The 13,657-nt window shown below is 40.1% G+C and overlaps 1 protein-coding gene across 1 annotated transcript; it reads left to right on the top strand.

The window, feature by feature from the left end:
- Positions 1-1,453: 1,453 nt before the first annotated feature.
- Positions 1,454-1,986, top strand: LOC123596010 (40S ribosomal protein S21-like). The gene has a single exon (XM_045474123.1). It carries the CDS (start codon positions 1,690-1,692, stop codon positions 1,939-1,941), a length of 252 nt encoding a protein of 83 aa, XP_045330079.1. The 5' UTR covers positions 1,454-1,689; the 3' UTR covers positions 1,942-1,986.
- The last annotated feature ends 11,671 nt before the right edge of the window (positions 1,987-13,657 follow it).

Genomic DNA, 13,657 nt, shown 5'->3' on the forward strand with positions numbered 1-13,657 from the left:
AGTTTGATTCCTCCTAGCCATTGGAGTAGGAATCTAAGGGATTTACAAAGAGCAGAAGAAACAACATGTAAGAGTGAAAGGAGGTAACCAGATTGTTCCTTACGTTGTCAGAACCCAGTTTAGTTCACAAGCCTCAGGAGTAAAGTCTAGATTTACTCACGTATAAAGTCCACTATAGTTTTCAGATTTTTATCACAATAAGGCACTTCTTGAAGGCCCTCTAAAAGGCAGGCTTCCCAGCCGATGTGAATTCACAGGCAGATTTGGCAGGTGACCCCAAATAAGCATAGTTTTTGGCAGAAGTTTCGAGACAATTTATCCCCCCAGCTCTTCCTTGCAAACACATTACCATTCCTGAGTCTCTTCCGCAGAGAAATCTTGTATCTGTGACCAGGCGAATTTCTTCTAGAGCTGGTCTGAAGGAACTTCAGGAAACTTGGGGTTCTAGCATGCATCTGAACTTGTGCTTGGACATATTTTCCTGGCGCACATTTTGTACTTGGTTTCCCTTTTAGCAGAAGAGATGAAGAGAAACATCAATAATTAGGGGTTTATGTTTCTATACTTACATGAATGTAAGAAAAGACAGTATCTCTGAGCTCCTAAGTCATACAAAGTTATAAGAAGCACCTAGCACAGTGTCCAGCATTTAGTTTACATGCAATCAGTGTGAGTTGTTTTTTACTTTTTTAAGGATTTGAGGTACTAGAAAGGAATTTGAAAAAAGAGAGAGGAGTAGGCATACAGATGATGTGACCTAGACTATTAATTCCTGGTTAACAGCCTCAAACACTTTGTCCAGCTCTCTAATTAAAATTTAAAACAAGCACTTTATTTTTAAGGGCACTATAGGGCTTCCAGGGATGAAATACTCCAGTTCTCATCAATGCTGTTTTCGGGCTGATAAAATCCCAATTATACTATTTCTTTGTGCTTTCATTGATCTCAGCTCTATCTCCAGTATCCTGAGTTCTGCGTTCAAACCTGAATTTGTCTACTTTCTTATAACCATGCCAAGAGTCAACTCTGTCAAAAGTTAGAGAAGGAGAATTTTTTCCACATCTAAGTAACTCTGTTGCTGAGAATCTTTTCACTACAATGTATATTTGAAGAGAAAGACTTTCTTCCTGGCCACCCCCTGCTTTTCTTTCTTGTATGAAAGTTTCATTTGTAGGCAGAAGCAGGAAGGAGGAGGGGAAAACCCTCCACAAGAGATGACCCTTGCTGTCGTCGCTCCTCAGGCTGTCAATCAATCAGAGAACCATCTGCTCCCCCCCCCCCCACTTTAGATGGCAGGAGCCATCTTACACATCTGCTGTGCCTTTTCTAACGTCACTTACAGAACCCACTAAAAGCTGTTAGACAAATGAGGGGAACAGCTCATTTGAAAGTTTTTTGTTTGTTTGCTTGTTTTGTTTTGTTTTTTATGAGATTGGATAAACAAAGAGAACAATTCCCTTTATAATAATGACTCCTAGGGTCTTAAAGTTTTGTTCTCTGCAAGTTTAAAATAATGTATCTCTTTTAAAACTCCCACCGAATGCTTAAAATTTAAGCCAACTGTAAATATGTAATCATTCATGAGTTCCTCTTAAGAAAAAGTGTCACATGGAAAAAAAATGTTTTTAAAACTGATTCGAGGGTTTCTGTGCTCGTGCTGGTCGCAGCAGCAGCAGATGCGCCCTAGACATGCAGAATGAGGCCAACCAGTTGGTGGACCTGTACATGCCATGGAAATGCTCCCTCGGCAACAGGATCATGGGCACCGAGGACCACGCATCCATCCAGACGAACATGGCGGACTTCGAGAAGGTAACAGGCAGGTTCAACGGCCAGTTTAAAACCTGTGCTATCTGTGGGGCCATTTGCAGGATGGGTGAGTCAGATGACTCCATCCTCCGACTGGCCAAGGCCAACGGCATCATTTCAAAGAACTTCTGACTGGAGAGGATGACGGAGGTGGGATATTTGCCATAAAAAAAATAGTGAAAGCCCAGAGAGAGAGAAGTCGGGGGAGAGAGAGAGAGAAAGGAAGGAAGGAAGGAAGGAAGGAAGGAAGGAAGGAAGGAAGGAAGGAAGGAAGGGAAGGAGGGAGAGAGAGGGAGGAAGGAAGGTTGATTCAGGAGCCAAGTACTTTCTGAGATGGAAGCAAGTTTGGTATCTAGATGCCAGAAGTGTGCAGGCTAGAAATCTAAAGTATTATCACCTTCAGGCCAGTTCCCTATATCAACTTAAAAATGACCAAAAGACACAGCACTTACTTATTTGTCTGTGTAGGAAATAAGAATTTTCACGTTCTTACAATGTTATATCATAGAATTTAAAAAGCTTGCTGACCCAGAATATGAAACCATAGGAAATCAGTCCTGGCTGCATGCTTATATACTCTGAAAATTCTGTTTACTGTTTTTCTCAGTATTCGTTCCTGCAGCATCTTCATATGCCTTTTTTGATAACACTTACCCCACCACCATTATTTACCTGTTTCACCCACAATACTATTCCTTGCAAGAAAAGCCCCCCCCCCCCGCCATGTTTACATCAACAGCGCCATGTATACTAGGCTTTTAAAAAAATGTTTAGTTATGTAACTAAAGCGATTTGTGTATGGAATAGAAAAGTGTTCTAATATTCCTTAAAAGGGCCTTTCGTAGATGGAATTAGAAACTACAGGCTCATGAAAACATCCGCCTGCTTACCTGCATTGGTGCCCACATATTCCGTCTTTCCTCCTGTTACTACAGATCTTCTGTCTGGATTCCCATGCAGGACCAGCCCTACGCTTGTGAAGTAGATCCTATCCTCTCTCATTTACTCAAGGACATCCCCTCAGCAGTTCTACCCGCTCTCTCCCACATCCTTGGTTTGCCTTCACTGTTGAAAAACTTCCCATCAGTTTATAAATGACCTATAATTCTCATACCTTTAACAATAGACTCTACAAAATTTCTCTTCACCCCCTCATCCCCATTTATTGGCTCACTTATGGCAAAACTCCTTAAAAGAATTGTCTAAACTTCTGTCTCCAATTCCTGTTCTCCTAAGCTCTTTCAGACCTACTTCAAACACGCTTTTACCCTTACCTTTCCGTGGTGAATGGTTTTGTAAACCCCCCACGACCTCCATAATACTAAACTGATTTTTCATTTCTCACTCCTTGTGTTAGTTGACCTAAAATATTTGACACAGTTGATCACTTCTTATTTAAAATTTCTTCACTTGGTTCCAAAATAGCTCACTTTTACATTTTTTTCTCTTACTGGTCTCCCTTTCTCAGTCTCTTTTATTGGTTCCTCCTCATCTCTGTGGCTTCTAAATTTTGGGGTGCCTTTGGATTCAGATCTTGGACATCTCAATGGTCACTTCCTTGGTAATCTCATCCGGTTTCTAGGATTTAAATACAATCTCTACTCTGGTAATGTCCAACTTTATTTATTTATTTTTTTTCAACGTTTATTTATTTTTGGGACAGAAAGAGACAGAGCATGAACGGGGGAGGGGCAGAGAGAGAGGGAGACACAGAATCGGAAACAGGCTCCAGGTTCTGAGCCATCAGCCCAGAGCCTGACGCGGGGCTCGAACTCACGGACCGCGAGATCGTGACCTGGCTGAAGTCGGACGCCCAACCGACTGCGCCACCCAGGCGCCCCGGTAATGTCCAACTTTAAATTTCTAGTACAGTCCTCTTCTTCTGGCACCCTCGACTCCTATGTCTGTGTACATACGTCTAATTGGTATCTCAGACTTTACATTCACCAGACCAAATCCTGGCCTCTGACTCTACAGCAGGAAAAAAGAACCTCTTATTTTCAATCTTCTCCATCTCACTTGAAGGCAGTCTCTCTTTCCAGTTTATTAGGCTAAAATCTTTGGAGGCATTTTGGCTCTTTTTCGTCTGACAATCTATGCACAATCTCTAGGTAAATCCTATCGGTTCTGTCTTCAAAGCAGATCTGTAATCTGATCCCTTCTCCCCAGACCCACCACTACCTACCACCCTTGTCCACACCACCCATCATCTCTTTCCTGAATTCTTGCATGAGTCTTCTAACTGATCTCCCTACCTTGCTTCATTTTAGTCTTAACTAGCAGCCACAGTGATCTTGTTAAAACCCAATTCAGGTATTTACTCCTCAGAACCCTCCAATGGCTTCTCATTGCTCTCCAACAAAGGACAAAGTCCTTACGATGGCATACAAGACCCTGTGATCTTTCTCAACCTCCCTTCCGGATGTCATATTCTCCTACTGTTTCCCTTACTAACTACATGCCGGCAACACTGCTCCTGGATTGTCTCAAACATGCCAGGAGGAGCCCATCTTCGGGTCTGTGGCATTGTTCCCTCCTCTGGGTGAGAGAGCTGAGTGCCCTTGCATATCTGCCTAATTCAATCTCTCATCTACTTCAGATCTGTGCTGAAATGTCATCTTCTCCATGAGCCTTTTTAAAAATTAAAATCCTATTTAAAAATTGCAACTCCTCTCTGCCTTTTCTCTTATCCTCAACCTCTATCATTAGTATTTCCTATCCCTCCTCCAATCCCCTGCCTGTTTTTCACTTTCCATATTACTTACTGTTTACCTATTGTTTTACTTATTCCTTTTTTGTCTCTGGGTAAGGACTATGAGGATAGAATTTTATATTTTTCACTGATGTATCCCTAACGCCTAGAAAAGTGCCGGACAGGTACTCAACTAAAATTTGTTAAAAGACTTAATGAGTAAGAGAATTATGGTCCTCCATGAATACCATATGCCAGAGACTGGATTAAAAAAGCACAGGGGTTAAACAACAAAACACAAACACAGCCTCCACTGCTAAAAAGCTAAGTTCATCAGCAGAGATAATAATCATCTCTAATGTCTGTCAAGCACTTAACTTTGTGCCAGACACTGTTCTAGAATTTTACCTGTCATAGCGTTTAATTCTCAAAATAAGAGGTGAATCTTACAAAAATGATCTTTTTATAAAAGGGGAGACACAAGCACAGAACTTACGTAGCACACTCCATGTCATGGAGCCAGAAACCATTGATACTAAGATTCAGATCTGTACAGTCTGACTCTGAAACCCCTATGCTTAACTAAGTAAGTGTGCAATTTATAATGCAAGAAAATTACTACTTTATAGTGAAATATAGTGAAATCTAGGGCATTCTAGGAAAACATAGCGAGGCAGGGTTTCTAGAAAAGATGATTCTGAGAGATAATGAGTTAGTGGAAGGAAAAATGCTTAAGTCAGAAAGTGCAATATATTGCACCATAAGGTGAGAGAGTGGGGTGCTTTCTCAACCCCCTCATCCAAAACATGTTATTAATCATAGCTAAAGAAGAAAGTGGTGGACAGAAAGGCATAAGGGTGGTATACAGGGGCCACACCACAAAGGGCCTTGTATGTCATGGTAAGAATTTTACATTTTTATCTTGAAGGCAACAGGAAAGGCATAGATGGATTTTAAACAAGGGAATGGAAATAAGATCAGATTTGAATTTCAGAGAAACCACTATCAGCTGTGTAGGTAACAGATTAAACGATAGGCAAGGAGCGCAGCTACATTCATTGAAGCTGTTTTGATGGTTTAAAGAAGAAAAGATGAAGGCCTGAACTAGGATGGTTGAAGTGGTGACAAAGACAGGAGACAGGATTTCAGAAATAATAAAAAAGTATTTTTAGGGGCACCTGGATGTCTTAGTCGATGAAGCAAGCGTCTGACTCTTGATTTCGGCTCAGGTCGTGATCTCAGGATTGGTGAGACAGAGCCCCACATCAGGCTCTGTGCTGACAGCATGGAGCGTGCTTGGGATTTCTCTCACTCCATCTCTCTCTACCCCTTCCCTGCTCACACTCTTCCTCTCAAAATAAATAAATAAGCAAACAGACATTTTAAAAATGTATTTATATTACATTAATTATCTCACTAGACATTCTTTTTTTCTTTTTTCTTTTTTTAGTAATTTCTACATCCAATGTGAGGCTTGAACTCACAATCCTGAGATCGAGAGTCATATGATTTACCAACGAAGCCAGCTAGCTAGGCACCCCCTAGTTAGGCATTATGAACTAAGTAGGAAAGTTAAAGAGGAAGAGGACAAGAATGACCCCCAGGTTTCTGGGCTTGGTAACAGTATCAAATGGTGGAATCATTGACTAACAAGAGAAAATGGCGGAGGGGAAAAAAACGGGATGGAGGGCTGAGTTGTGGACATGGGGATTCGACACTGTCTATAGGATACCCAAGTTGGGGGTGGCTGAATACGCCGGTGTGAAGCTTGGCAATCTGGGCTAGAGTCATCAGCCCATTGATGGCATTTATGTCATAGCAATGAATTAGTAGGATGTCCACATTTAAATGCACCAATATTTAAAGCAGTGATTTCCAACCCAAAGACTTGGGACATTAGATCACCTCAGGAGGCTTTAAAAATATAGATTCTGTGGGGCCCCTCTCTGAACCTACTGCATCAGAACCTTCAGAAACGAGACTGAGGGAGCCATAACATTTTTTAAATCTTCCAGTTGATTCTGCTGGGACTAGCCTGCAGCATGCCAGAGAGGCAACTGAGAACCATTGATTAAAATGATAGATAGAGATCAAGAAGTATTACTTAAAAAGAAAAGATGATTAATAATACCTAACGTTTGTTGTGCACTTACTATGAGTCAGGCACTGTTCTAAACAGTTTAATGCAGTATCGTAGGAAATCCTCACAACTCTATAGGAGGTAGGTACTATTATTATCCTCACTTTACTATTATTATTCTGCATTTATTATTCCAAATGAGAAATTTGAGGCACAAAGAAATCGAGTAATTTATTCAAGGTCACATAACTAATATGTGATAGAGCTAGGATTTGAATCTAACCCATGTTTTAATGCCTCTCAAACTTTAATGTGCATAAGAATCACCTGGGGATTTATTTTTAAAAGTAGATTCTGACTAGGGCACCTGGGTGGCTCAGTCAAGCGTCTGACTCTTAATTTCAGCTCTGGTCATGATCTCACGGTTCATGAGATCCAGCCCTGCAGCGGGCTCTATGCTGACAGTGCGGGTGTGGCGTGAGGGGCATGCTCTCTCAAAATAAAAAAAAGTAACTTAAGGAAGGATGAAAAATAGCCAAGTGTAAAGTTCAAAGTTGACAATGTTCTAATCAAAGCAATAAAAATTGATTACTTTCAAATATTTTTTCCAAATTTAAATGACAAATGCCAAAGCTAAACATTAAACTGTGAATGAATAAAATGTGAGTGGTTCCAATTTTAGAAGACAAGGAAATTGTCTTTCCCAGAGATCATTAGTCTATAAAACCAGCATAATCCACATACCCATGTAAAAAAAAAACCTAAAATTTCTCACCACTTCAGTTTAAATGACGTAATTTTCTTCTACATAACTGCAAACTAAACAGACATAGATATACAGACAAACTTGGATAAAAGAAACAAGGAAGATTTCTGATAAATCTTATAGCTGTTGCTTTTCAAATCTATCCAAACTAAGTCCTACTGTGAGCCATACAAGGATTCCAATTGTTTACCTTGCCTATCTGTTGCTATTCATGCTGAAAAGCTACGTTTCCTGGTATTCTGTTGTGGAGTCCGTGTACAGTGAGTTCTCAACCCTGGCTACACATACGTGTTTGTATTTCACATTGACATAAATTTTGGTGGTCGTTGTTGTTGTTTTCAAAATTCAGTACTGTGTTTCCAAAATCCATCCATGTTGCTTGTGTATATATAACCTGTTGTTTCTAATTTTTGTCAATCTTTTAGATATGAAGGAACAATCTCTTTGTTGTTTCTATTTGCATTTCACTGACATTTTGAAGTGGAGTCCTCCAAGAGAGGTAAGCATGATGTGTTCATTTCCTAAGGATGCCATAAAAGAGTACCAAAAATTGGGTGGCTTGAAACCAGAAATTTATTGTTTCACAGTTCTGGAGGCTAGAAGTGTGAGATCAAGGTGTCAGCAGGGTCCCTGCCGACTTCTGGTGTTTGGACCAATCCAAGGTGCTTTTTGGCTTCTAGATGCATCGCTCCAGTCACATGGCTGTCTTGTCTCCGTGTCTCCACATGACCTCCCTCTGTGTGTCTGTCTCTGTGTCCAAATTTCCCCTTTCTCTGAGGACACCAGTCAGACTGGACTAAGGTCCACGCTAATGACCTCATTTTATCTTGATTATCACTATAAAGCCCCTATTTGCAAATAAAGCCACTATCTGGGGTACTGGGGGTTGGGACTTGCACATATTTTGGGGGGTAGGCAAATCAGGCCAAAACACATATTACATTCATTTCCATGTATGTAAGGAAAGTAAGGAGAGGGCAGTGACACATTATGTACCAAATGTGAAATCAGTTGAGTACTAAAGGTACTTAAAATTTAAAAATCAGACAATGTAAGTATAAAATGGACTATTTGATAAGAATAGAACTGCTCGGGCGCACCTAGGTGGCTCAGTCAGTTAAGCGTCTGACTTCGGCTAAGGTCATGATCTCACAGCTCGTGAGTTCAAGCCCCACGCCGGGCTCTGTGCTGACAGCTTGGAGCCTGGAGCCTGCTTTAGATTCTGTGTCTCCCTCTCGCTCTGCCCCTCCCCTGCTCATGCTCTGTCTCTGCCTTTTTCAAAAATAAATAAACATTAAAAAAAAAATTTTTTTAATGAAATAAAATAAGAAAAACAATCAGAAAGAAAGAAAGAGACAAAGAAAACAATCCCGGAAGAATATATACAAAACTGTTAGAAGTGATTATCTCAAAAAAACAAAACAAACAAAAAAGGAGGGGTGGAATTTCTCTTTGGAGAATGGCACACAGGTATTTTTACCTTCTAAATGATATATCTCTTTATGTAACAGCATTTTGAATTTTTTTTTTCAACGTTTATTTATTTTTGGGACAGAGAGAGACAGAGCATGAACGGGGGAGGGGCAGAGAGAGAGGGAGACACAGAATCAGAAACAGGCTCCAGGCTCTGAGCCACCAGCCCAGAGCCTGACTCAGGGCTTGAACTCACGGACCGCGAGATCGTGACCTGGCTGAAGTCGGACGCTTAACCGACTGCGCCACCCAGGCGCCCCTGTAACAGAATTTTGGATACTAAGCATACATTTATCACTTAAAATTAATATGAGATAGTGAAAAATTGGAAATAACAGAAGTATCCCACAATGGGGGAGATAATTAAATAAATAATAACTTATCCAAATAACAAAAGTTTATTAAAAATCGTGCTTTTAACAAATATGTAATAACATAGGATGATGGTCACTATTTTACGGTGAAATTAAAAAAGTGTCACACAAATGCCACAGTAGAATCATGGTGTTGCAGAGAGAGTAATGGAGTGCTTCACAATAAGTTATGTGGCATTCAGCCAGATTATCTCCCTGAACTGATTTTTCGTCTGTGAAATGTAGAAGTTTCTCACAAGGTGGTTATGAAGAATAAATTAGACAATTCAAGTAAAACATCTGCCACATAGCAAATATTCCCATAAAGGTTATAGGTATGCAGGAGCGCCTGGGTGGCTCAGTTGGTTAAGTGTCTGACTTCGGCTCAGGTCATGATCTCACAGTTTGTGAGTTCAAGCGTCGCATCGGGCTCTCTGCTGTCAGCCCAGAGTCTGCTTTGGATCCTGTCTCCCTCTGTTTCCGCCCTTCCCCCACTAGTGCTCTCTCTTTCTCTCTCTCTCTCTCTCTCTCCTTCAAAAATAAATAAATAAACAAACATTTAAAAAGTTCAAAAGAAAAAAGGTTATATGTATGCATTAGAAAAACTTTTGAGAAAAGTACACCAAAATTTTATTTATTTTTATTTATTTTATGTATTTTTATTTCTTAAAAATGTTTATTCATTTTTGAGAGAGAGACAGAGCCTGAGCAGCGGAGGGGCAGAGAGAAAAAGGAGACACAGAATGTGAAGCAAGCTCCAGGCTCTGAGCTGTCAGCAGGGAGCCCCACACCAGGCTCCAACCCACAAATCGCGAGATCATGACCTGAGCTGAAGTCAGAGGCTTAACCAACTGAGCCACCCAGGCGCCCTATTTTTAACTGTTTTAAGTTTGTTTATTTTGACAGAGAGGGAGGGCGGGAGGGGCAGAGAGAGAGGGAGAGAGAGAGAATCCCAAGCAAGCTCCGCTCTGTCAGCGCAGAGCCTGATGCAGGGCTTGAACTCGTGAACCGTGAGATGATGACTTGAGCTGAAACAACTGAGCCACCCAGGTGCCCCACTGAACAGGTGTTGCTGTTTTTGGATATGAGCTTACTGATAAATTGTATTTTCCTGTATATACTTTCTATGTTTTAAAAATTATAATGAAAAAAAATGTATCTAGTTTCCTATAAAATATAATAATGATGGAAGAAATTATCAGCAACAACATTCCGTATCTCTAGAAGATTTAGTGCAGTTTCCCATTTAGAAGGTAGGTATGTATCTACACTCCCAGATTTGTCTCCAGATAAAAATATGTGGGAAAGGGGAAATCCTGGGTAGGTTCTCAGACAAAAGGGAAAATTTGAAGGAAGTCATACTAATATCTCTATTTGTGTAGCACTTTTTACTTTACAAAGCCTATTTACAAATGCTATTGAATTGTCAGAAAAGATCATATAGATACTGTTGTTCCCATTTTACAAACAAGAAGGTGACACTCAAAAAGATTAGATGACAAAAATAATGGAATTTGCAAATAACCAGCCTGGGACTTGAATTTAGGTCTTCTAGGTTAAAAAAAAAAAAAAGTCATAAAGAAGAAAAAAGAACATAGCATTGGTGTTGTTTCAGAAACTTTTCCTAGAAGTTGCCCATGAAAATAATATTAGATATTTTTTCCTGTGACTCATTCTGAAAAATCTGTTTATTCCCTAGGGAAATTCCACACTATTATTTTCAAGTTTTAGGAGTATTTTGGTTTTTATGTTGTTTGGTTTTTGTTGGACAAAAATGTCCGGCGCTGATGACTATTTGTGTAGTTCTTACAAGAACAATCAAATTTCACGAGAACTTTGAACAAGGCAAATAGTGCTGGAGAGTTTTAGTGGTACGTATTTGTGTTCGGGTGGAAACTAAGATAAAATGAGGAACTCTCATTAACCAAAACTGAATTGAATGTTTACAATCTAAACATTAATAAACATTAAAAGGTTGAGAAGCTGAAAGATACTCAATCTACATAGAGAGGAAAATGGCATGTGGATTTGTTAAAAAAAAAAAAAAAAAAAAAAGTAAGAGCCTCAAATAAATCTGGGCAGGAATAATGTGTTTGTCCTAAAGTCAGGGCAAGAAGTCTGCTGTTCGCACAAAGACCAGCAAAGGCCATTAAAGGGAATTTTAGGACGGGAGTGACATTGTCAGAAGGGCAACAGAGGAAGTTGATTTTGGCAGCAGCTTTGGGAAAGGACTTAACGAGGAAAAAAAGGCTGAAGAAGAGGCTTCTCTCAAAGGGAGTAATGACTATACAATGTACATAGGTGGAGTTGTACAAACGGAAAAGCTTGCGCGTACAAGAGTCATCTGTTTTAAACTTTTAGGGAACCTTTCTACTTCAAGTCCTTTTAATCAAATCTTATTTTTCACCTGTCTGTCCACTATACTTTTGCATTTAGCTTTCATTAACTTCCTCACAATCATTATAACCACCGTTGTGTTTTAAAATTGTCTGCTTTGACCACCTGCATTAACCTTAGGTTGTGTCCCAACAAGGCTCAGGCATGTTTAATCAGTTGTTGAGCCCGACCATCTGGGCATTCCAAACTCCAGTAGTAAGAATTAACACCTTGGTCTTGAAATTTTAGAACAAAACACCCATTGTTTCAAACATCATTCTATGTCATGAATTTGTGTTAAGGGGTGTTGGAGTAGGGGCGAAAAGCTATTACTCAGGCTCTTTTAATAGCTTTTAGCTTGTTGGGACGTGAGTTTCAATTCTTTGAACTCTTGTCCTCCTATTTATCCAGAACAGTTCATTGTTGGATAAACACCTAGCAGCCTCTAGGGTTTCTCTTGTTTGTTTTTTCTTTTTTTCCATACTGTTGCTAATTTATTTTGCACCAACCTGCTTTGTATTTTTAAGCTATATCCAGACTAATGGCAACTGTTAATACATGTTTGAAGTATGCAAAGTAAGATAGCAACTGTCAGAAAGAAAAAAAAATATACTTTAAACAGTTACCATTTTCGTATATACTATTTTCTTAAGTTTATTTCGAGAGAGAGAGAGAGTACGTGTGTGCAGGAGGGGCAGAGAGAGAGAGAGACGGGGAGAGAGAGAGAGAGAGAGAGAGAGAGAGAGAGAGAGGATCCCAAACTCGGATCTCATGAACTGTAAGATTATGACCTGAACCAAAATCTTGAGTCAGATGCTTACCCCACTTGGCTCATATATACTATTGTTTATCATGAAATTTAAGAGATTTATGAGTCTTTTTTTTAGTGATTTAAGTTGTTCAGAACAGAGACAGTACATCATACCAGTCTTCATTGGTGTGATGTAGGAAAGGCCAATGCCATTTCTAGATCGTGCTTTTTCATGTCAATACTAGAGGATTCATCAGGTAAGCAGACTGCAGTAGAACTGATTAAGCTATTGATAGATGTGCCTAGGAGCCACAGCACATGCTTTGGACACTGAAGGACGGACTTTTTCCAAGAGAATGTGTTCTTGATTGCTTAATGGAATTTATGTGTAGAAAGTCTCCAAGGATCTAAGTGTGGCCATGAGAACTCATTGGCCTTGGTAAAATCGGCCCTCTCCCTACTGTCACACCACCTTTGGCAGGATCGAAGGAAGGGCCATAAACTGCGGCTTCTTAGTGATCCCACCTGCCCCTCTCCTACAAAGTGTTAGCAATCAGGCACAGTGAAGAATGATACCCACCATCTCTTAAGTGACCATCAGAATTAACCTCATTATGCCACATGCCTTATCCTTTTCAGCAGTACAGACAGAAATCCAAGCCCCTGGACCAGGCATTTTCATTCATAGAGTTGAGTACACCCACTGATCTGAATCCATCTCCCACTCCTCCCCAACCAGCCAAACCCTTCCACTGCGTGCTTTGGAATGTATGGTTGCTCTTTCCTTCACTAGAGTTTGGCCAGCCTTTGAAGACACTTCATCCTCTGCAGTGGTAGCTGTGTTTTCTCCCCTACCCCACTTACAGAGGACCTAAGGGTGATGTCTGTGTTTCTTATTACTGCTTTTAGGTATTTTAATCATTCATCCTCCCAGAACAACAATAACAACCACCACTACCCCCACCACCAGCTCAGCTTCTTTGAAGCACATGCTATTAGACCACTAACTCGCCTTGTTGACTCATCCATTACCCTTTTGCTAACTTCCTCAGTCAAAGAAGATTCTAGATTCTGGTCTTCTTTCTCTCCCTCTTTCTCTCTCCACCACTTTGGACTATACTCCTATGCTGGGTAACTTCAGCACACACAAAAATTATCCATGTATCCACATATATCCATGTATATGCATTCCCTAGCTTTTAAGTTCCTTAATCTTCCTACTTTCAAGATTATTTTCCTCCACTACATTTCAGCAAAATGCTGTTGTGATCATATGCCTTAGAGGACTCTTTTCTACCACATCACGTTATCACCTTCAAAAATTCCTGACTTCTGGTACTCCATACTCTTATAATCA

Source organism: Leopardus geoffroyi, chromosome B1 (assembly GCF_018350155.1).
Source record: "Leopardus geoffroyi isolate Oge1 chromosome B1, O.geoffroyi_Oge1_pat1.0, whole genome shotgun sequence".
Lineage (NCBI taxonomy): Eukaryota > Metazoa > Chordata > Mammalia > Carnivora > Felidae > Leopardus > Leopardus geoffroyi.